At 47.9% G+C, this 22,377-nt stretch overlaps 2 protein-coding genes across 19 annotated transcripts in view; one reads left to right on the top strand and one right to left on the bottom strand.

Moving 5' to 3' along the window:
• MYO9A (myosin IXA) overlaps positions 1-4,330 on the top strand; it is a 308,394-nt gene extending 304,064 nt beyond the window's left edge. For all 12 annotated transcript variants that reach the window (XM_063652720.1, XM_063652726.1, XM_063652723.1 and 9 more), the window contains 2 exons: positions 1,875-2,017; positions 2,839-4,330. In XM_063652720.1, coding sequence (XP_063508790.1) covers positions 1,875-2,017; positions 2,839-3,302 — 607 coding nt within the window. In that variant the 3' untranslated portion in view covers positions 3,303-4,330. The remainder of the gene's footprint in view (positions 1-1,874; positions 2,018-2,838) is intronic.
• A 3,306-nt stretch (positions 4,331-7,636) lies between these two features.
• On the bottom strand, positions 7,637-20,609 carry NR2E3 (nuclear receptor subfamily 2 group E member 3). 7 transcript variants are annotated; one of them, XM_063652729.1, is made up of 9 exons: positions 20,579-20,609; positions 18,761-19,273; positions 18,399-18,525; positions 18,135-18,238; positions 17,827-18,048; positions 17,497-17,672; positions 16,361-16,607; positions 15,878-15,983; positions 8,456-12,286 (listed from the first exon to the last, which is right to left on the bottom strand). In XM_063652729.1, the coding sequence occupies exons 4-9, from the start codon at positions 18,217-18,219 to the stop codon at positions 12,154-12,156; spliced, it is 969 nt and encodes a 322-aa protein (XP_063508799.1). In that variant the 5' UTR covers positions 18,220-18,238; positions 18,399-18,525; positions 18,761-19,273; positions 20,579-20,609; the 3' UTR covers positions 8,456-12,153. The 7 variants fall into 7 exon arrangements, with proteins under 7 accessions (XP_054307455.1, XP_063508799.1, XP_054307457.1 ...); XM_054451482.2 differs by having other exon boundaries at positions 19,131-19,273; positions 20,579-20,603; XM_054451480.1 differs by lacking the exons at positions 15,878-15,983; positions 18,761-19,273; positions 20,579-20,609 and adding exons at positions 7,637-7,813; positions 18,638-18,681 and having other exon boundaries at positions 11,088-11,185.
• Positions 20,610-22,377: the final 1,768 nt, after the last annotated feature.

The following is a 22,377-nucleotide window of genomic DNA, read 5'->3' as shown; positions in this document are numbered from 1 at the left end:
GGCTGCTACAGTGATGGTCTGTAGAGGCTGACTGCGAGGAGGACACAGTATCCACAGGGCATGTCAGTCTTAGTCATGATTCATCTAGCAGTAACAGTGGGGAGCCAAGATGAGGTACTGGAGTCCTAACAGGTCAGAGACCAGCCTCCGTGAACAGATTTATTTTGCAAAGAAGAGTAGGAATTCTTAGGCTAAGCCAAAGTCCCTTTCAAGAATAGGCATTATTTACAAATCCATGAAGGAAGGTTATTAGCCAAAGATCCATATGACCATGGGAACAGCAACTAGATGGTCATAGTAAGGCTATAGCCCTAGAGGTGCTAGGATACTGGATAGGGAAATTGGTTGCAATTTAGGAGAGAGACAAATAAGAAGCTCTTTTACCTCCATTCATCACTGTTGCAGGGATTGGGTGACAGTATGCCTTGGGGATAATATGAACATGCCATGGTTCTCCCTACAGGTGCTGTGTAATAGTTCTGGTCGACATTGATGACTCTTAGGAAGTCTTAATGGGATCTTTATTCCTGAGTTCCAGGATCCCAGGTCTTGAGTTTGGTTTACAAGGGGATGTAAGACTGTTAAAGTACTTTCTTGGTCTCTCATGCTTGATTCTGGAATATAGGCCAGCTAAAAAAGCAGCTGGGGCTCAGCTGTAAAAAACATGATAAGGCAAAGATGATGTACATTGACCAGGGGCTATTTGCTAGAAGAGTGATCTGAAAAGAAGACCCAATTTGGCTTTGATGCAGATGATATTGGCAGTCTTGAAGGATTAATAGGAATTTTCAAGGAAGGGGAGAGTCTCTAGAAAAAGAAAGAAGAACGAGCAGAGTCTCAGAATGTACATGGCCTCAGACAATTGTAATGCTGGTGATACTATTCTTGAAATGATTGTTCATGGATCTCAAGCCAGGTAAAGTGGAAGTAAAGGTAAGGGGCTCTGTTAGGGAAGAGACTTGATTAGAAGGTGAGTAAGAATTGGAAGGATAAGGAGGTTGTTAACAGGGTAGAGTGTTGGATTCAGAGTTGGTGTATTCAGGTAATGACAAGCTCCAGGATCTGCCCATTGGAGAAAGTAGCTTAGATAAAGTGGAGGAAAATATTGTTAAAAGTTGCAGACATAAAGGAACTTCAGTGTTAGAATATTGAGATGAGTTTTTACAAAGATATTAATTGAATAGATCAGGTGATGTCAGGCATTAGTGAGAAAGCAAGATTAGGAGCTGAGTACCAAAGACCTCACGGAATGTGGGGCGTTACTGAGAGGTAGCTGGGTGACCGTGATGAAGAAGGGAGACTAGAGAATATGACAACTGAAGATGGCCTAAGCTTCAAAGGACAGAAAAGATCAATCAGTGTTTTTCTTCGTCTAGAGGTCTCTGTGGTGAAGATAGAGGGTATAGTCTATAGCCAGTTAGTAAGCTTCATGGAAAATAGTTTAGGAGCTGGAAGGAATCTTAGAGATTATCTAGTTTAATCTCTTTGTTTTGTGGTAGGAAGCTGAGGCCCAGAAGAGAAAGGTACTTTCCTGATGCATTATGGATATTATGAACAAGGTTAGAGCCCTCATCTCCTGCTTATCAGTCCAGAGTTCATTTTACTGAAAGATCTCACCACTACATCTTTCTTCACCCTACCCTTACCCCTATTATTGGTCCTAGATTGGCTATCTGTCATTTTGTCCTTTAGTCCATATAGTTTTAGCCTTCACCATATTTGGCATAGAGGTCCTCATCACCACCTGGATGGGGACAATAAAAATGGACTCTCTTTGCTTCTTAGATTCCTGACTTCCATGGAGAATCTTTTTTTCTGTTATCTTCCTTCCACTTCCTATCAAATGCTAATGGTTTCTTGATTGTATCTTACAGGGAGGAGCTAACATTTGAGATGCTTGTACTGGAACCCCGTGCCTCTGATGATGAAACCCTTGAGTCTGAGGCCTCCATTGGGACTGCTGATAGCTCAGAAAATTTGAATATGGAGTCCGAATGTGCTATCTCTGAGAAATCAGGTAAGTGAACATGGTAGACCAAAGACTCCAGATTTGTTTTGCAAAGGAGGAATAAAGATTCCAAAACTAGGACAAAGTCTTTTAAGAATTTACTGACCGTACATCAGCAATAACAAAGTCTTGAGGAATTTTGTCCTTTTATCCATATAATTTTAGCCTTCATCGTTTGGCATACAGGTCCTTATCACTACCTGGATGGGGATAAGAAATATAATTATCTTTGCTACTTAGATTCCTGACTTCCACGGAAGGTCTGTTTTTTCCTGCTGTCTTTGTAAAGCTTCCATATACATTGTTTATCAAACCAACTCTTCAGTGTGATTGAGTTTTTTGTTTTGTTTTGTTTTTTTGGTAATTTAATGTTTTATCCTGTACTTACCACAGAGAAAAGCCAATAAACACAATATATGTTGTCTTACTGACCCATAACCCATTTTCTGAGGGTGGCAGGCATTGTGCCCCACTGTGAGGTGGGACTATATACATATACAAAGGAGGTGTTTAACTGGGTGGCATGTCTCAGGGAGACGTAGGACTTACCTACATATCCTGGCAGTTTTTGAAATGATAGTGACTGTTCTAGGCCTCCGCTGGTGGCATAGTCAAACACCAGATTTCCTTGGGGATGATTCGGAAATGCTATATAGAGAAATGGATGGTGAGCTCTCTTTGACTGTGACTGTGCCTATAGTAAGTCATCCTGGACCCTCTGAATCTTATCCCACCCAATTTCATGTGTGAACAGTGACACCTATTCATTATATGATGATTTGCTTTAGAGGGCACTGTCATTTACATCTTTGGTCTCCTTTTTGCATTAGAGAGAAGCTTAGCCCTTAGCTCCCTGAAAACAGCTGGCAAGTCTGAACCTTCCAGCAAGTTGCGAAAGCAACTTAAAAAGCAGCAAGACTCTTTAGATGTCGTGGACTCTTCGGTCTCCTCTTTATGTCTGTCTAACACGGCATCATCTCATGGGACCAGAAAACTATTTCAGATTTATTCCAAATCTCCATTCTACCGAGCTGCCTCAGGTAATGAGGCCCTGGGAATGGAAGGACCACTGGGCCAGACCAAATTCCTGGAAGACAAGCCTCAGTTCATCAGCAGAGGAACCTTCAACCCGGAAAAGGGCAAACAAAAATTAAAGAATGTGAAAAACTCACCTCAGAAAACCAAAGAGACCCCAGAGGGGACAGTCATGTCTGGCCGCAGAAAAACTGTGGACCCAGACTGCACCTCCAACCAACAGCTAGCACTCTTTGGAAATAATGAATTTATGGTCTGAACCGGCAGATGTGTGTCCCTCCGTGGCTACAGAGTGGCAAACACATCTCACCTTTGGGGCTGTGTTTCATCACCTCGTCCACAATAGTCAATCCTAATTGTGGTCCTGCCTCTTTTCTAAGCATATGGCTAAGACTGTATGTGCTGAATTCCTGGGCCTCCTGCAGAAGCAGAAAGCCTGCTGGGGATGGTGCCAGCTGTGCCTTGGCTGCTGTATTTGAATTGAGATTTTACTATACAAAGCCACTTAGGGCCTGGGGATTTGGGTCAGTTGTAGTTGCCTCTCCCCCACCCTCTTTTCCCTTCCCAAAGGTGGGTGTTGAAGTAGGGGGGATATTGCTGTCCTGAGGGACCCTCTCATTTCTGACATTTGAAGAAAACGTATAAATCTTTCTTAACCATGAAAGCAAAAGCCTTTGGGTTTATTTTGGGATAGTTAGGAGCTAGGGTAGAATATAATTTTTTTCCAAAAACTTACAAACAAAAAGCCTAATCCCTCTATTTTAAGATTTCTGAAAAAACACTCCATGTTATATTCTGGGGAAAGCAAAAAAGAAAAATGTGATTGTTTCCATTAAGCCATCAGAGCGTGTCTCAGATATATTGTTATACAGTGAAGAAGAGAATACCTATTTTGTTTTTTGATGTTTGATGTCATAATAATCAGTGCTGGTTTAACTCCTGTTTAGTTCCTGCCAAATACATTGCATGGGCTGAAGTGTCAGTAGCCATACTGTTCTCATGTTTCTTGGTCCTAGGATCAGATTCTTCTACATTATTTTTTAGTTTCCTGGAGACATGGTGATCCCTAAACTTATGAAGGTTTCATCCTAAGCCATTCAGGCTTTTCTCTTTGTATAGATTAAACCGAAAACCGCATATGAGCCTGTTCATCTGCTGGTGGATTCCCACTACAGACTCAAACAAATAATGTGACCGTTTAGTTAGTTTCCAAAAACATTCACATACAATATTGCATGAATAAGTGTTACAGAAAGCTGCCAAAAAATAAAAAGGTTTTTAATATGACCTATCTAACTTTTATCTTCCTTTTCTCAGACCATCAGTATTAAATAGATGGAAAAAAATCAAGGACTACTTGAAGCTATTTTTGTTAATATTCTGGTTACTGAAGTTTATTGTAAATATGTATGTATAGTAGGCATATTTCTTTTTAACCTTGTGCTTCCCTCCTTCCTATGGAATTTCTTCCCACAGATTAGGGGCCACTGGACAGGGGGATGAGAGCCATTCATCCCTGGGTTGAGAGCCATTCATCCCTGGGTTGAGGGAATAGTAAGACATCATTTTCACCACTGGGTGGTCTTCATACACATGAGTTATAATAGCATTTTAAGTATCTTAGCATTTGTGGGATTAGAAATCTGTTTTTGCTATTTATAATATATGAAAAATGAAACATGATAGCCTTTCTTGAGATAAGTATGTGAAATGTTTATTTTTAAAGTTACTAAATGCATCTTGTCTTGCTACTACATGCACTGCTCTGAAAAAGAGCCTTTACCATCTATAACCTGTATTTTGGTTATTCTTCCTTTTCATACTTCTTTGAAGTTGTGGAAATATTAAGTCTTTTGTTAAGGCAGAGTCTCTCCTGTTACACAACACTGAACCTCATGCCACTGCCTCAGTGGTTATTGGCCAGCCCCAGAGGTTAGACTTGGAGCATAATTCTGAGTGGCAGCTAAAGGTAGCAGGAGTCTTACCTCTCCCTACTTTGGGTTCAGAATTGAGCCAGAGAAAGGAAGCTTTTAAAATCTCCAGAATAATGATGGCTAGTGAGCAAATGTTATGCTTTATATCCCACAGACATCTGCCACCTTGTTCATCTTGTCCTGAGGAGTAATAAATGTTAAGCTTTTAAAAATCTGAATTTCAGAGAATCTCCTAGAGGAGAGAGGAAAACCCCTCAGCATGGTGTGTCAGAGTGGGATTGCTGGTTCCTTAGCCCCGTGCCAGGTTGCACAGTCTGTGTTTCAGTGTTCTTGGGAGAGTAGTGTACTGCTGGGCATTAATTGTTACTCTGCTCTTGCTCCAGAATGTTGGTTAAATCCTGTATAGAAAAAAAGAGATTGCCCTTATAGAATAATTTCCTGTGGCCCAGAGGAATGGCCAGAAGAACACATTAGCACATGTTCTTCCTTCTAAATCTTTGTGGGGTTTTTTTGGCAAAATAAGTTTGTTGGCAGTTAAAAAACGACTGATGTAGGTCACTTTATAGGAACTAGGTGATGGATGTTAAGAGACGTTATAATTTTTCTCAGGGACCTGAAACTCCAATTTGGGTAAAATTCAATTAAAAAAAAAAACAACTTGTTTTTTCAGTTGCTAGATTTGTGGATTTCTAGTTATTTAATCTGCCAGGATTGGGGTGGGTGGGTGAGGAGGAGAGATCCACAAAATGATAAGATTGGAGAGCAGTGTGGGGCCCTCCCTTTGAGGGAAAGCCGTTGTTTACATAGGGTAGTAGGCCTTGTTGGCCCGATCAAGAGATGAAGCCATAACTCTTAAAAACCTTCAGAACCAAACGCTATGTCTGCATCCATCTGTTCTCACTGGCCCTCTGCATGGTAAAGTTATGTCACCACAAAGTGATGCCGCATTACAATCAATCACTTATGAAACTGTTAGCCCTTAATATGCATCACATTTGTGGTTCCATAGTGCTTCTCCTTTGCTTGTTTGCTTTGATCTCTGCGTGGCAGCAGTGGGGCAGCTCCACATTTGGAGCCCATACTCCAAAATGCAGAGCACTCTACTCACAGCACACATTCCCAGCCCCAAACAAAACCTGAATTTTCAACTCTGCCCATTAAAGTGAATGTATCCCTGTAATTAATTTAATATGTACTTATTATGGAAAATGTAACAAAAGCAGAGAAGTATGATTTCATTCTGTATCACTAATTGAAGCAAATTAACAGCAAATACAGCAGGATTCAGGGAGGCTTAGTTTACAACATACTTTGTACCTCCTGCCATTTAAATTATTTTGCCACTCTGGGCTTCTGAAAACCCAAAGGGAGATACAGCCCTCCAACTATGAGCCTTGCAGAGAGAGACAAAAGGGCCAGAGGTCCTGGGATGGAATACTAGAGCCCCACCTTCTCATGCTTTGGAAACCTGCCAGAGCGCTTACCCTGCTGGAAGATTAATGAAGACTCTGTTCTGTGTTTCAAAACAGTAGAGTTGTTTTCTCCGTCAAAAACAGAGGGTCACAGAAATGTGCTGAAAAGATGTGGTCCAGCAAGGTTCTGTAGTCCCACCTCAGTGCCTGTGGGCTGTGTTTTTAACTGTAACAAACAAGCACTTTGGTAAACTAGAAAGAAGAAAGGATTCTCAGGATGTGTTCAAAGCTAAGAGAGTTTTCATTTTAAAAAGAAACATACTCCATGGCTTTCCTCATCCTCCTCTCTTTTCTCTTCTTGGTGGGAAGCTGGATGCGGGGCATGCATCATTCTGTATGGACAAATGTGTTATGTCCACCCATACTCTTGTGACAACTCCCGAGCACTGTCGCGCAATACCATGCTGGCCTTGGTAGTAAAACTCCTTGGTATCCGTGAGAGTCCTCTTTTTCTATGCCCTAGACTTCTTTTAACCACTTTTCTCTGGAATGACTCCCACATTTGATTGGGTGTTGAAAGTGTAACAGCAAAATGATGATTGTGGAGATGGATCTATTAGGTCTCAAATTGGTCCCCTGGTTGAAACTATTTTCAAAAAAGCTCCAACAATGGGCCTGTCACCTTGCTAGTCATCCATTCTTAATGCCTATTATTTATCAGCCCTCTGAGGTCATATAAAAGTTGCACCTTTTGAACCAAGTATTTGTATTTACTATGGGAAAGGTGTGGACTACAGATTAGTATTATATTATTTTAATGGATTTTAAGTAATTTATAAGTATGCTGAGTGTAAATTTTTTTAAAAAACTGTATTATAAAAGGACATATCCTGTGAAATATAACATTTTACTGTTTAATAGAATAATTCTATAAGAAGAATGATTTATCTCACCCACGGAACTGATTACATTCCGGATGCAATCAACAGGCACTTTGTAATTTCCTTTTTGTTTTTTTTCTTTGCCGGGGGGTTGAGGGGTAACAAGATATCATCTGTATAAAGTGCAGTTTGTGTCACTCAAAATATGCACTGTATGGCTACACAAAAGCAGCTTGATGAACAACTATCACCCCACGGCTCATTAAAGAACAAAGCTTCCAGAAGCAGCAATATGTGTGGTTTGTTTTCCAACCATCCTGGCTCCCACTCCAACTATTCCAACCCAACTCCAAGAAACAGCAGTGACTTCTTAGTTACACTGATGTGTTTTCAGGAAAGGACTCAACCCAACGTTGACAAAGCACAGAGGTGGTAGTCACTGGAACTCAACTGAATTCAAGTGAAGGTGTGATTCAATGTGTCGTTTTTTCTGTAGTGGATGCAGGCTGCTGGCCGTCAAGACTTCATTTAATCGGTTTAAGGCTAGAAGGGGAGGAAAAGCAGTAAATCTGCATTTAGGATCCTCCCCTGAATTGGCCACTTGAAGTAGCAAGGTTGCTAATAGAAGGCCCAAGGATTCTCACTGAAAAGCAAAGCAACACATTACAATAGAAACAGAAATTTTAACTCAGTTTGCCATTTTTGTTCTGCTACCAACTGTACTGCATGACTGGGAAAGGCATTCGCTCTCTCTCAATGTTAGTTTTCTTATCTGGAAGTCATTTGTTTCCCAAACTCCCAGCTTTGGAGAACTCCTACTGACGCTCAGGTTTTAGTGTAAAAGGCAGTTGTCCTAGGAAGTTTGCTCTGACCCCGTGAATTGGGTTAGAGGTCTGTGTTCTCAACAGCTCTCAGTATTCACAGTGTCAAACACTTGCCTGTCTTGCTGACTCTTGGATCCCAGCACCTAATAAAAGGTGCTGGCTGGGCAGATATTGGATGAGAGGATTGACTAGGATCAGTGGTTCCAAAATGCCAAATCAGGTCTAAGGTTACGTGGGGAAAAAAACGTAGTGATTTTTTTTTTTCCCCTAATGCCAAATGTATTCAATTTTTAAAATTCTGGGGTCATCCTTCTCACTTCTTTTTACGTTACATTTACGTTTACATTTTTGCATTAAATTCATATTACATTGAAATATGAAGTGTTAATTGTTTAAAATTCCCTTGGTTGCCCAAATAGAACCTAGAAATACCATTTTTATTTTTATTTTTTTGAGACGGAGTCTCACTCTCACCCAGGCTGGAGTGCAGTGGCACAGTCTCGGCTCACTGCAGCTCCCACCTCCCAGGTTCAAGTGATTCTCCTGCTTCAGCCTCCCAAGTAGCTGGGACTACAGGCGCCTGCCACCATGCCTGGCTAATTTTTTTATTTTTAGTAGAGATGGTGTTTCACCATGTTGGCCAGGCTAGTCTCGAACTCCTGACCTCAGGTGATCTGCCCGCCTTGGCCTCCCAAAGTGCTGGGATTGCAGGTGTGAGCCACCACACCCAGCCAAAATACATTCTTAAAACTTGCCCCTGAGATTACTGAGTCGACAACTATTGTGATTATGAAGACCTGAGAACAGAAAGGTATATAAGGAGAGGCAAGTTAAAAGTGACCAGAGCTTTGGTTTGGTTTGTTTTTTAAATTGCTTTTGCTCCTAGAATGGGTGGCAGTACAGTGTCTTAGAGCCAGAGATGATATAAACATGAAAGTAGATAAAGTACATGTAATATCTGACTGTTGAATCTTGTAGGTATCTCAGACTCACAGTCGAGGAGTGTGTCACTTCCAGGTAGCACCCACAGGCATTGTCCTAGGTGCTTAGGGTACATTAGTGAACAAAACAAAAGATCTCTGCCCTGTGAAGCCTGCATTCTAGTGGGGAACACCAGTGATGTCCACCAGATAGAGACTAGTCATCCATGATACCTGGGTTTGACTATGAGGTTGCGCTTCTCGGCATCCTTGAGTCTTTCCCTGCCCTTCCTACCTTGAAATATCCCCTTGTGGGTAGAGAAGTGTCTCGTGAATCTAAAAACTAGCTTTATTTGAAAAGAAAGGCCCAGATAGTCCCACAGGGACTACCTCTGTGGTGCTTCATAGCCAAAGATATTTCTGGCATTGGGGGGGGAAAAAAAAACCTTTCAAATTCTCTCCTAATAAGGACCCTAAATGCAATGAAAAAGCCATTACTCATCAGAATTTCTGTAGAGCCAATCTACAACAAAAAGTTGAATAATGGCTGCCACCATCCTAGGTGGTTTACAAACAGGAGTTTGTATTCTTGTCTGTAAGACATGCTGAGAGCTGTACCAGGTTAGGAAAACAGAGGCCACTTTTGTATTCCAGGTGAGATGGACTTAGTACAGAAATTAGGATCTAACAAAGGTCAGAGATATTCCCACAGGTCAAGAAAGCCAACGCAAATCTCAGCTAAAAGTTCCAGAGTTCTCAAGAGCTTGCCTGGAAGCTAGTGCAATTCTAGCCAGGAGGCTGCTATGAAATCTATTTTCCCACAACGTGACTGCAGTGTCTCCAAAGAAAAATGGCTTCTCTTTTTCCTAATGCCAAATTTAATCAGTTTGGCATTAGGGGGAAAAAATCTCCTGTGAGTGCCTTTCATTAGCAAATCCTAGGGGAAAGGGTTTCTGGGAAATGTAGTTCCTTCCTGGCATCTCTGCAATGAAGAAAAGCCCTTAGAAGTTGGGGAGGGTGGTATTGATGCCAGATTGACTGACAGCGGACAATCCAGCTTATGTACTTCCTCTAATTCTCCAAGACTTCTTGGAGAGCCCTCAAATCTCCTTCCCAATGTAGATGTGCTGTGCTCACACATCCCAGATGCTAGCCTGGGAACTTCAGCAGGCTACCTTTGCAGTCTTACCATGTCCTCCAAAGCCAAACTGTAAGATAAATATGCAGGGCTGGTCGTGTCATAGTTCAACTATGTGTCTTACTAAGGTGGCTTTGCTCAGGGCTTAGCTCATATGGCTAAAACTTTTGATAGGGAATTGGACTGTATAATGGCATTATAGACATTAGTTGACCGATTAACTGAGGCCACTCTGATACTTTCAAAAGTTGGAGAGAATCTGAAGTAGCCTGGGGGCTGAAGTAAGAAGGGCTTCAGCTGGGCAGCATTTGCCATACTCTTTCCTCTCTGGCACCAGCCCTAGCTGTTCTGAGTTCCTGAGTAGACAGGACATTTCTGTCAGCTAAGGGAATTCAAACACAAGCCAAAGGACAGGGAACCCCTAGGATTTCTCAGACTTCTCACATGACCCTTTCTGTCTTGATTTCAAGCACTTATCCTTTGAAGGCAGAAAATGCAACAGAATTGTTCAGTCTTTCATTCCAAAAGTGAAGGGGAAGTGGGAAAGGTGGTGCCAGAGTTAAGCAGCATTAGGTAGAGTCACACCAAGGTTTGAGTCCTCCCTAAGCATCAGTTTTTTCATTTATAAATGGAGAAAATTAGCTCTTCCCTCAGAGTTAATCTGAGGATTAAATGGCAATTTAAAAAGTGCCCAGCTCACTGCCTGCTATTAATATATACATTGCCTGATCTATGTTAACATGTTAAAATATTATTTTCACAGTCATCTGGGTCCACCTTCAAAAAGGATTAGGTTCACACCTATAATCCCAGCACTTTGGGAGGCCAAGGTGGGTGGATCACCTGAGGTCGGGAGCTCTAGACCAGCCTGGCCAACATGGAGAAACCCCGTCTCTACTGAAAATACAAAATTAGTTGGGTATGGTGGTGCATACCTGTAATCTCAGCTACTCGGGAGGCTGAGGCAGGAGAATCACTTATACCCGGGAGGCAGAGGTTGTCGTGAGCTGAGATTGTGCCATTGCACTCCAACCTGTGCAACAAGAGCAAAACTCCGTCTCAAAAAAAAAAAAGAGAGAGAAAGAAAATGATGAGGTTTGTCTGAGCTGTATCTTTCCATAAGGACCTAAGAAGTGATGAAGAGTCCCTTTCACAAAAAGTACCTGTAGCTGCCTTATGTTGAGTTGGAAGGTGTTCTTTACTTAGGAAGGAGATGAGGAAGGAGATAGGAGATAAAGGTTGAGATGCTGCGGATGATGGGATGCCATCTGGAGAGAAGCTGGGTGGTTGAATTCTATGGGAGATTTTCCACTGGGCTTGAATTCATTGCCCCTGGTCTCTGACTTGGAGTGGAACCCAGATGGAACTCAAAGACCTTGCGCTCATTCCTTCGGTGTCCTCAAAGGGAGAGCCTTGACCAAACGTTTTTCTGTTTTTTTTTTGTTTTTTTGTTTTTACTTTTTTATTGAGGTCTAACAAAATAAAGTGCACAGCTCAATGAATTATTATGTATGAATACATTTGTGAAACCACTGCCCAGATCAAAATCAACATTTCTGGTACACCAGAGGGCTCCCATGAGCCCCCTCTGTATCAATCCCCCACCACCCAGAAGTAACCACTATTCCAACTCCTATTATTGTCAATTAGTCTTGCCTGTTCCTGAACTCTGCATAAATGGAACTTCTGCCTGGCTTCTTTCATTCAGCTTTTATGTCTGTGAAGTTTACCTGTGTTGCCACATGTATCCATAATTCATTCTTTTTAAATTATTTTTCATTATATGAATATACCACAATTTGTTAATTCATCCTACCATCAATATACAGTTTGGGGCTATTATGAATAAAGCTGCTATGAATATTCTTACAATATCTTTCGGTGGGCATCTCTGCTGGGTACACACACCTACGAGGAACTGCTGGGGCAAAGAGCAGGCAAATGTTTCGTTTCAGTAGATTGCTTTCCAGAGTGCTTGGAAACATTTCACCTCCACCCCCACTAGTTTTTGAACATATCACAAAGGAGCTTCTCCATTGGAGTATTCCCTATGGTCTTGCGGAAAAAGAGGAGCTCGATGCGTTCCGCAGTGATAAACCTCAAAGACGGGAGGAGCAGGAGCAATTTCCCAAACCTGAACAGGAGAGAGGACGCCATCAGTTTTACGACCAGCTTCTGAGCACTAGTCCCTGGGGCGGTGCCCTCCCAGGAAAAGCAGGGGAGGAAGGAGAGGAGAGATGAGGTCCCCAGAGCAGGTCAGGAGGAATTTTGAGGAAAAGCTACATTCAGGCCAGGCGTGGTGGCTCATGCCCCTAATCCCAGCACTCTGGGAGGCCGAGGCGGGTGGATCACAAGGTCAGGAGATCGAGACCATCCTGGCTAACATGGTGAAACCCCATCTCTACTAAATATACAAAAAATTAGGCGGGCATGGTGGCAGGCACCTGTAGTCCCAGCTACTCGGGAGGCTGAGGCAGGAGAATGGCGTGAATCCGGGAGGCGGAGCTTGCAATGAGCCAAGATCACACCACTGCCCTCCAGCCTGGGCGACAGAGCGAGACTCTGTCTCAAAAAAAAAAAAAAAAAATTAGCCGGGTGTGGTGGTGGGCGCCTGTAGTCCCAGCTACTCAGGAGGCTGAGGCAGGAGAATGGCATGAACCCGGGAGGTGGAGGTTGCAGTGAGCTGGGATCCCACTACTGCACTCCAGCCTGGGCTACAGAGCGAGACTCCATCTCAAAAAAAAAAAAAAAAAAAAAGGAAAAAGAAAAGCTGCATTAACCAGAGGAGTTGCCTCCACCTACCTCGACCCATTGTGAGCCGCCACCCACTATTTAGTTTAGGAGTGCAATGAAAATAATGAGTAAATATTGTTTATTATATGTAAAGATTATAAAGTGAAATTTATATTAACTCTGTACAGATGGTTCGACTTTATCATAATGTGAAAGTGATAAGCATTCAGTATGCTCCTTAAGATGGGTTATGTATGAAAATTCATCTTCAACTTACAGTAGCTTCAACTTAACAATGGGTTTATCCAGATGTAACCCCATCATAAGTCAAGGAGCACCTGTATATGAATATATTATTATTAATCTCATATATAAGTATTATAATTATATGATTAGTTTTTAATAGATAAGAATATGTTTATAAGAATACAAATTCCTGTCTGTATACCACCTAGGATGATGATAGCCATTACTGAAAATGTCCTGAAGTTGAAGGATAATTTTGGTGGCTGAGATAGTCATTGTAAAAAATGTTTATTGTTTTAAATAAGAACTATTTGCTGGCCGAGTGCAGTGGCTCACACCTGTAATCCCAGCACTTTGGGAGGCTGAGGTGGGCGGAGCACAAAGTCAGGAGATCGAGACCATCCTGGCTAACATGGTGAAACCCCGTCTCTACTAAAAATACAAAAAATTAGCTGGGTGTGGTGGTGGGCGCCTGTAGTCCCAGCTTCTCGGGAGGCTGAGGCAGGAGAATGGCGTGAACCCAGGAGGTGGAGCTTGCAGTGAGCCAAGATCACGCCACTGCGGTCCAGCCTGGGCGACAGAGAGAGACTCCATCTCAAAAAAGAAAAGAAAAAAAAGAACTATTTGCTAAGACAGGAGTCCGCGACACAAAAGACGGATGGTGAAGCCCCAAGAGACAGATGTGGGGACCAAACCTTCCCTGGGTAGGTCTGATGGCCAGAGTCAACGCCCAGCATCGAGGAGGCTACTCCACATTGGGCAGTCCCATGCTCCCCTCACTGCGAATTTCGGGGAAGACGTCCCCACCACTCAGTGATCTGCTGGACTTGCTTTGCCAACCTAAGGCCTTCCTTTCTTTTGCTAGTGCCAAGTCAGCAGCACTGAGCAAGTCGTATACCCCTCCCATCTGCCTTCCCTGCTTCTGTTTTTCTGATCTAAAGAGTGGGAGGAAGAAGAAATAACTATAAAGTCAGTTAAAGAATGTTTTTTCCAAACTGCAGGTATTGCCTCACTTAGTGGGTCTGAAACTAAATTCAGTGGGTCACAATCAGCCTTTTCAAAAAAAGAAAAGAGAAATATCAGGTAAATTGTACAAGGTAAAGGTAGGAATTACTTTGTGGAACTTCGCTTTGGTGCCTGTGTGCATATGAGGGGGTGATGGTAATTGTGTTTCTTCCTGGGTGTTTCAGTTTTTAAAAACTGAAATAATATGCTGGATTAGAGAACCCCAAACCACTATCTTCACGTTCAATTTGCTTGTAGTAGGCAATGAACTGCTATAAAAGGGACATAGGAAATCTTAATCAGCATTTTAAAATTTGACGCAAAACCAACATGCCAGGACATCTCTGGGAGTTGGTTCCAACAGAAACTTGGCAGAGAAAGGCTGCTGGTTTCTGAATGTCTCTGATACCCACTCTTCAGATGCTAAGTCAAGTCTTAGTAGTATTAGCGTTCTCCCTATGCTCATAAGCAGCACAAATCTTCCTGTGCTATATGGCATATACTTTGTATACTGTGGCTTTTCTTAAAAGGAAATTACCTTTTCTCCTTGTAATCATTTCTTGGATTAGAGGTGATGCAAGGATGCCCATATTAGCTCGCTTCTTCAGAAAGAAACTGCCGGGAGCCCCAAAGATTGCAGATAACATGGTCTAAAATAGCCAGTAGATGCCGAAGGCCAAGTGCTCCAACCTTGCTGAGGCTCCATGACATCTGCCTGTGCTGGGCCAAACAGCATAGTCCCAGAGCACTGGCTCCTGCCCCACCCTCGCACAGCCACACTCAGCCTAGAGCAACATCTCCCCCAAACCTAGCCAGGGCCATCCATGTGCTTGGCATCTCTACAGGATGCTCAAAACACCTTATCATCTTCCCTCAAAACCATCTTTCCTCCTGGCTTTCCTTTTTATTTTTTTAACAATGTCTTCTCCCACAGAGCTCCTCTTCCCTCATTCCTTACTTTCACCCAAACACCAGGTCTGACCCATTTCAACTCCTAGAGTCTCCCTTCTGCTCCCCCTGGCCATGCCCAAAGATCAGAACTCCAGGGAACCACCTGGAAGGTGGCAGTAGCTGCCATCCCCTTCCCAGTAGTATCCTCTGGACCCATGGCCATGCCAATCTGCATGAGGTCCAGCCCTGTGTATGACCCTCTGCTCGGAAACCTGCAGTAGCTGCCCTCTGCCTCCCAAGTCAGACGTGGCCTTTGGCTAGCATTCAAAGTCCTGAACGGGCTGGTCCTGGGGTACTTTTCTGGCTTATTCTCCCCATTTCTCACTGGCAGGAACCTGTTATACCTTCAAAGTGGGCTCCTGTTCTAACAACATATCATGCTTGCCCCTCTCTCCCTTTGCAAATGATGTTTTCTTTTAGACTTCTTCTTCCTTTCAAGTCCAGCCCTGTCTCCACAAAGTCCCTCCCAATTCTGCTTTATGTTTCCCATGCCAGGGGGTCTCTGTCTCCTGCAGATTCATGCAACCCTCAGTACCTGGCTAGGGCAGTTTGTGTCTTCAGTGAGGTCACTGCCAGTTGTCTCTAGAAGGCAGTAGCTTTGTCTTATGTACATCTTGGTCCCCACTCCCGGGGCCTGGCACTGTGCCTGGGACACCGTAGATGTTGGCTGTATGCTGTTGAACTGAGACCCTTGTGCTGTCTAATCAGTGAGCTCTGGGAGGGTGTGGGAGAGGCAGGGAAAGGTTAGAGGGCAGGGACAGATAAGTGGGTGGGTGCATGCTCAGGTCACCTCACAGGCTGGCTGGGGTGGTGGGCCTTGCTGTGCTGGCTCAGCATCACTTGGGACTGGTCCTGCAAGGCCTCTACGTGCTCAGGATCCTTCAGGCCCCGCGTCTCTGGGGAGAAGCAGCACCAGTGAGCTTAGCACCGGTTTACGGCTGTTATAAGGCTGGCCATGAAGTGGTGGCCCAGGGCTCTGGCTGCAGACATGGGCATGGGGCCCTGTGGGGGTGGGCTCTGCCAGGGCCAAAGGAGCCACCAGGGGCTCCGGCTGGGGCTCAGGGGCTCCCAGGGGCTCCCAGCCTGCCCTGTCCCCTCACAGTCAACCAGGAGTGGCCCCAAGGAGAAGGGAGTCCAGCCTCACCACTCTCCTCCCGCCCCCCAGGATAGAGGCCTACACACATCTGCACACATGGGGGTGGTGGAGGGAGAGTGAGAGGTAGATGGAAGTCACCAGAATTCCCACTCAGGGTTTGGGCAGAGACTCAGTTACCTGGCTTGAAGAGGACCAAGGCCTTCATGCAGGCGAACTCCGTGGGGTCCACCGCCAACGCCCGGAACCGAGAGATAGTTTCCCGCAGGACACGCGTCTCCATGCTGGCCAGCGTGAGCCGGCCCTGGGCACCACCAGCAGCAGAGGCCTCGGGCGGTGCCAGCAGAGGACAGCTGTCCAGAGGCAGAGACCACTGGATGGCCCCGAGGAGAAAGAGTTCACTCCACGCCTCTTCCAGCAGGATCACCTGTGCTCAGACACGGGTGCCTGTTATAGCAGACACACAGCTTCTCTGGCTCAGTGTGGAGCCTCTGCCACCATCTCAGGCACCCAAGGAATGGAAGTGCTGTCCTGGGACCCGAGACTGCTCTCCTGACATCAGCCAGAGGCCCAGAGCTCTGGGATTTGGCACCATCCAGCTCAGCTGCCTACCATCCGAGACACTGTCTGGGTTCCATCCAGCGCTGCAGCTGGGACATTTAGGAACGCCCAGAGCCATTGGAAGTGGGGCAGCCTCAGAAACATGCCTCATGAGTGTCCTAAGTTGAGTGTATTCAAGTGGTGTGGCCTGACTCTTCTGAGTTGCTCCACCCCAGCACACAGACTGGCTGAGGGCCTCAGACCCTCCTCGTGCCTCTCCTCCTGGTTTTCCTGAAAGATCTGCTTGCCCATTAGAAGCCAAGAGGGATGGCCCAGAGCTGAAGAGATTGGACTAAAATGCAAGCCCTGAAGTCGTAGGCACTTGTGCTCCAAGGGGGCCTAGAGTCAGCCACTCAGCCTGTTCAGAGTGTGCAGGTCACTTGTCACCCACAGAATGTCTGCAGGGCCTGAGGGTCTTCCAGAACTTAAGAAGACCCTGGGCCCTGTGGGTCCCTGGCCATGATCATTTCCTAGGTGTGCACCCCGGCCATCATCCCTGTGCCAGAGATGCATGCACCCCCACCATCACCATCCCTGAGATGCACCGTGGCCATCGCTGAATCAGAGGTATGTGTGTCCCCAGCCATCACCATCCAAGCTGTGTGCACCTCCATTCTTACTGGCATGGGGATGTGTGTGCCCTGTCTGGTTGACTCGAGTGGGCCGCCTGACCCCAGCCCAACCTAGCTCCCCCCAGCAGGCAGGCCGGTAGGTACCTGATCCCGGAAGGGCAGGCCGGAGAACACAGGCAGGTTCTTGGCCCACTTGACGGCCATGAAGAGCAGGCGAGCCGAGGTCTCATGGATGCTGTCCAGGCCGCAGGGGGAGGAAGAGGAGTATGGAGAGGAGGGGAACTCAGGATCATTGCTGGTGACATCAATATTCTCATCAGCTGTTGGAGGAGGAGGTTGTGATCTTAGCGCCTGCTTCTCGGGAGGTAGCAGGGAGTGCTTGGGGCTCCGGGGAGGATCAAGGTGAGGCGCTGCAGCCCTGCTGTGACCCCGGAAGCCAAGCCCTGCTGTGCCCTCAGCTGCTCTCCCACTTACCATCCTCTGGCTCCAGCTTAGCACAGGTTTCAGCTGTTATAAGGCTGGCCATGAAGTGGTGGCCCAGGGCTCTGGCTGCAGACATGGGTGTGGGGCCCCGTGGGCTGGGCCCTGCCGGGGCCGGGGGAGCCACCAGGGACTCCGGCCGGCGCTCAGTGTTGGACTCCATGCTGTCCAGGCGGACCTGGGCTGTGCTTCGCGGCTGGCGCTCGTTCTGCACGGCTGGGGAGGCAGGAAGGGTCAGGACAACACGCCAGTCCCGCTGCCCATCTCTTGTCACGTCCCCCCGGGCCAGCCCCCTGCCTCACCGTCCTGGTTCATCCCCGCCTGCAGGCACTTCTTCAGCCGGCAGGCCTGGCACTGGTTGCGATGGGCCTTGTCCACGGGGCACATCCCTGCCCCCACCTGGCACCTGCAGGTGAAGAGGAGACCCCAGGGGTCAGTGTCCCTCCCAGGCCCTGAGCCATGGGTTTGGACATTTTTGCCCAAGCCCCTCTTCCCCTGAGCGCCCGCCCCCTCACCCCTCCAGAACCCCTCAGGGGCAGACGCGCAGCAGGGCCCACCGCACTCACCTGTAGATGAGCCTCCGCCGCACGCTCCTTTTGAAGAAGCCGCTGCAGCCGTTGCAGGCGTAGATGCCATAGTGCTTCCCGCTGCTGCTGTCTCCGCACACGCGGCACTGGAGCGAGGCGCTCACACCTGAGGGGCAAGGGGCAGGGCTGCGCCGCGGCAGGGCTGCACGCTCCCCTCCTTCCCTCAGGTCCCTTTCCCAGTCCTCAGGCCCCGCTCACCCACATTTGAACGTACTCACGCGTGACTCTTCCATCCGGAAAAGTGTCTCCCTCATTGTGCATCCACACCCCAGCCCCCACCCCCATTCCCTGCCCGCTCTCCTCCCTCAGCTGCCCATTTTCAGCAAGAGTCCAAGCCCCACCTCCACTTTCCCAGCTCCCAGCCCTTCTCTGTGGGTGGCTTCAGGCTCCATCATCCCACAGAAACATTCTTGTCGACGCCACTAGGGACCTCTGTGCTGTTAAGCCCTAAGGGCGCTTCTCTGTTCTTTCCTTCCCCATCGGCTGGGCTGTCCTGTCCTGGCTCTGCAGCCTGCCCGCCCCCAACCCCCATCCCCGCCCCACTGTGTTTCTAGGATTCTGGGTTTACCCGCAGGCTACCCCACCCTTGCCCACAGCCGGCGGGGCTGGGTCTGAGTTGCTCTGGCTCCTTCCGTGGTCCCTGCAAACCTCTGGCCCTTACCCTGCTCCCCAAGGGCCCAAACCCGACCCTACCTCCAGGAGAAGCCATACCTGTCTGATCCTCCCCCAGGCCCCACCTGCCTGGAGACTCCTTCCTGGAGGCAGCCCCAGCTGCAGGCGCAGCTGCAGCCACTGTGGAGCTCATCAGAGCTGTTGGTCTGGTCTCCGTGGGTTCCAGGGCAGCTTCTGCCTGCCTGCGGGAGGCCTGGGTTGCTGAGCCAGGCCCAGCCTTATGCCTCAGTCCATGAACCTCTGTCTCTCTGTGCCCCTGTCTCCCTGCCTGAACTCTGTCTGAACTCAGGAGCTGCCCCAAGGTCCTGAAGCCCCTCACAGCACAGGCTCTGGCTTGAGACTTCTCCCGGGGCAGCCGCTGGACGCAGTTTATGATCCTCTTAATCTTTACTGTCTCCACAGGGGATCAACTGGCCACACCTGCAGCATTACCAAGGTGCCCCGGGAGCCCGTCAGTCCTGCTACCCCATGCTGGTTCCCGGGCTGCCCAAGGTCCCCCGGGGCCCTCCTGCCCTGTGTGCTCAGCTGTTCACCATTGCATGCCGCATCTTGAAGAGAGGTGTGGACTCCACTTCTCCCAAGGACTTTAAATCTTTTTTTTTGTTTTGATATGGAGTCTCGCTGTGCCGCCCAGGCTGGAGTGCAGTAGCATGGTCTCGGCTCACTGCAGCCTCTGCCTCCTGGGTTCAAGCAATTCTCCTGCCTCAGCCTCCCAAGTAGGTGGGATTACAGGCACCTGCCACCACGCTCGGCTAATTTTTTTGTATTTTTAATAGAGATGGGGTTTTACCATGTTGGCCAGGCTGGTCTCGAACTCATGACCTCAAGTGATCTGCCCGCCTCAGCCTCCCAAAGTGCTGGGATTACAGGTGTGAGCCACCCCACCTGGCTGGACTTTAAATCCTTTTGAGCTGCTTGGCACACGTCCGAAGGCAAGTGTGTGGCCAGTGTGTGTGTCTGTGCCTGTGCGGGTCCTGCCTGAGACACTCCCCTTGGGTCCTAGGTAGATCTGGCTCTGCCCCCCGAGGTTCTCACTCCAATCCCTTGGAAAGGGCCTGCTTGGGGCTCACGATTTGAGGATCCGGCCCCCGCCGGAAGGCTAGCAGTCCCCAGACACCTGGCACAGAGGACGCTCCCAGAACCGTCCCCTGTAGGGTCTGAGGCTGGCCTGGAGGAAAGAGGCCCGGAGCCCCGTCTGGAGGGTCTCCTTCAGGCCTGTGAGGGGGCAGAAGAGGAGCTGGCAGGCTCTTTCCTCACCCAGTTGGAGAGCCAGGCCTGCAGGACGAGAGCCGGTGAGGACACAGCCACCTTGAGCCTGGCCACGGGCTCTCAGGGGCCCTCCCCTTCCCCCCGAACTCAGCCTCACAGTTTTGCTGGCCTCTCGCCACACCAGCCCCTGCACTGCTCCCAGGCCCATCCTTCCCACCTCAGGCCCAGCGATGCCTCTGCTCCTGTGGGAAGGAAAGGGAAGGAGGAACCTGTCTTACATCCTTGCCTTATAGCAAGCCCCGGGCCCCCGCAGGGAGTGTAGAGAGAGCAGACGCAGACCCAGGTTCAAGTCCCTTCTCCATCACCGGCCAGCCATGTGTCCCTGAGAAAGTGACTCAATCTGTCCAAACTTCACTTCCTCACCTGTAAAACAGGATGAGAAGAGCACCTGTCCTATGGTGTAGTTGGGGAACTAAAGACAATGGTTCAGGAAACGTGTTTCAGCGCCTGGTACTCAGTAAGAACCTAATAAATGGTGCGTGCAGTTGATATTGTTATTATTCTTGGGGTTACTGAGAAGGTCACACTCAGCAGCCTTTTCTTGCCTGCTCCTCCACCCCCAGGCCCACTTGCCAGCCCCCTCTCTGCCTGGGACAGAGCCGAAAGCCCGTGTTGTCCTGGAGGGGACCACTTGTCCCCAGCAGACCACAGCTCACCTATGGATGAGCTGGGGTGGGGTTGGTCCAGCCTTAGACCCCAAGGGGAAGCAGGCGGAGCATGAGGCTTCTAGAAGGATCATGGAGTTAAGGGGACAGGGGGCGGGGCCTGGCCCTTATGTAAGTGGGGTTAACCCTCCCTGTGACAGAGAAGCACAATTAGGGATTTGGGAAGTCAGCTCGAGGGGCTTTGCAGGGTAATCCGCTTTCTGGGGCCTCAGAAGATCGAGGCCATCGGGTTGGGTGCTCTCACCTGTTCTCCTCTCCTCTGTCCTCACCCCTCCCTGCCTCCTCTGCCAAAAAGCCCCTCAGGACAAGGTCTCCAGCTCCACCTAAGACCGAAGCTGAGGCCATCCTCCATGAACTTGACTGGCCACTCCCTCCTTCCCGAAGCCGCTCTTTCCCATCTCTTCTGGAACACGGGTCTTTGCCTTGAACTTGTCATCGCCTCCATGTACCCAGAGGCTGGTCCCAGCAGCCCTTCCCGCTCTCTCCTCGGGCAGTTTCACACACACTCACGGCTTCCATGGCCACTTCGTATCAGTTCCACCGTGGAGTCCAGCTCCACATGCCCCAGACCAAACCACCCCCAATTTATGTGCACAGAGGTAGTAACCCCAGGATTGGGGGGCCACCTGGAGCAAATGCGTGCAGGTTTGAAAATGCCTAAGGCTGAGCGCAAGGGTCTCAGACTCTGGTGACCGGAGCCAAGGACGAGCTGATGACAAAGGCACATCAGAGACAAGACGGAAACTCAGGACAGCGCTGCGTTGTCGTGGGAGCCAGGGACGGGGAAAAATCAGCAATGGTGGCGTCACCATGCAAGTGTTCTGTGTCATGCAGAAAGCAAGCATGCCGAGTTCTTACACAGATCCTTCAAACCTCACAGCAGCCCTGTAAAGGAGCTGTCCGTACTAGCCTCAACTCATGGGTGAGGAAAAACGGAGTCAGAGAAGTTAAGTAATTTGCTTCAGGCCACACAGCTAGTGAGTGGTGGAGGAGGCTGGGGATGCAGATGAGGATTTCAAACTGTGTTTGGCACCGCACTTGGCTTTGCACCAGGACACCCTCCCAGGAGGGGCAGCTGCCTCCTTGGGTTTCAGCAGCAGCCGGAGGAGCTGGTGCCCTGGGAGGGAGCAAGATTCAGGAGGCCTAGTGGTGGGGAGGGAGCGTGGCTGTGAGGGAAGGAGACAGGGCTGAGGGGTGGCAGGGAGGGTAACATTAAGGAAAGATTTTTTTCCCCAACGAATTTAGATATTTAAAGAAAGATATTTTAGGAATGCAGTTCCTTTTAAAATGGGAGCTACAGAGGAGAAAGAGCCAGGAAGAGAGGCGGAGGTGGGTGTACCTCGAACCCTGCC

Source organism: Pongo pygmaeus, chromosome 16 (assembly GCF_028885625.2).
Source record: "Pongo pygmaeus isolate AG05252 chromosome 16, NHGRI_mPonPyg2-v2.0_pri, whole genome shotgun sequence".
NCBI classification, from domain to species: domain Eukaryota; kingdom Metazoa; phylum Chordata; class Mammalia; order Primates; family Hominidae; genus Pongo; species Pongo pygmaeus.
This window is presented reverse-complemented; position numbering and strand designations above follow the sequence as displayed.

Bases quoted from the DNA above. Each gene is read 5' to 3' on its own strand.
- NR2E3 (XM_054451482.2), bottom strand. The intron at 15,984-16,360 runs GTAACTGAGTCT...GCTTCTCCCCAG, and splicing joins CTTGGTCCTCTTCAAGCCAG to AGACGCGGGGCCTGAAGGAT. The intron at 12,287-15,877 runs GTGACCTGAGCA...TCTCCTGTTCAG, and splicing joins CACCCCAGCCAGCCTGTGAG to GTTTGGGAAATTGCTCCTGC.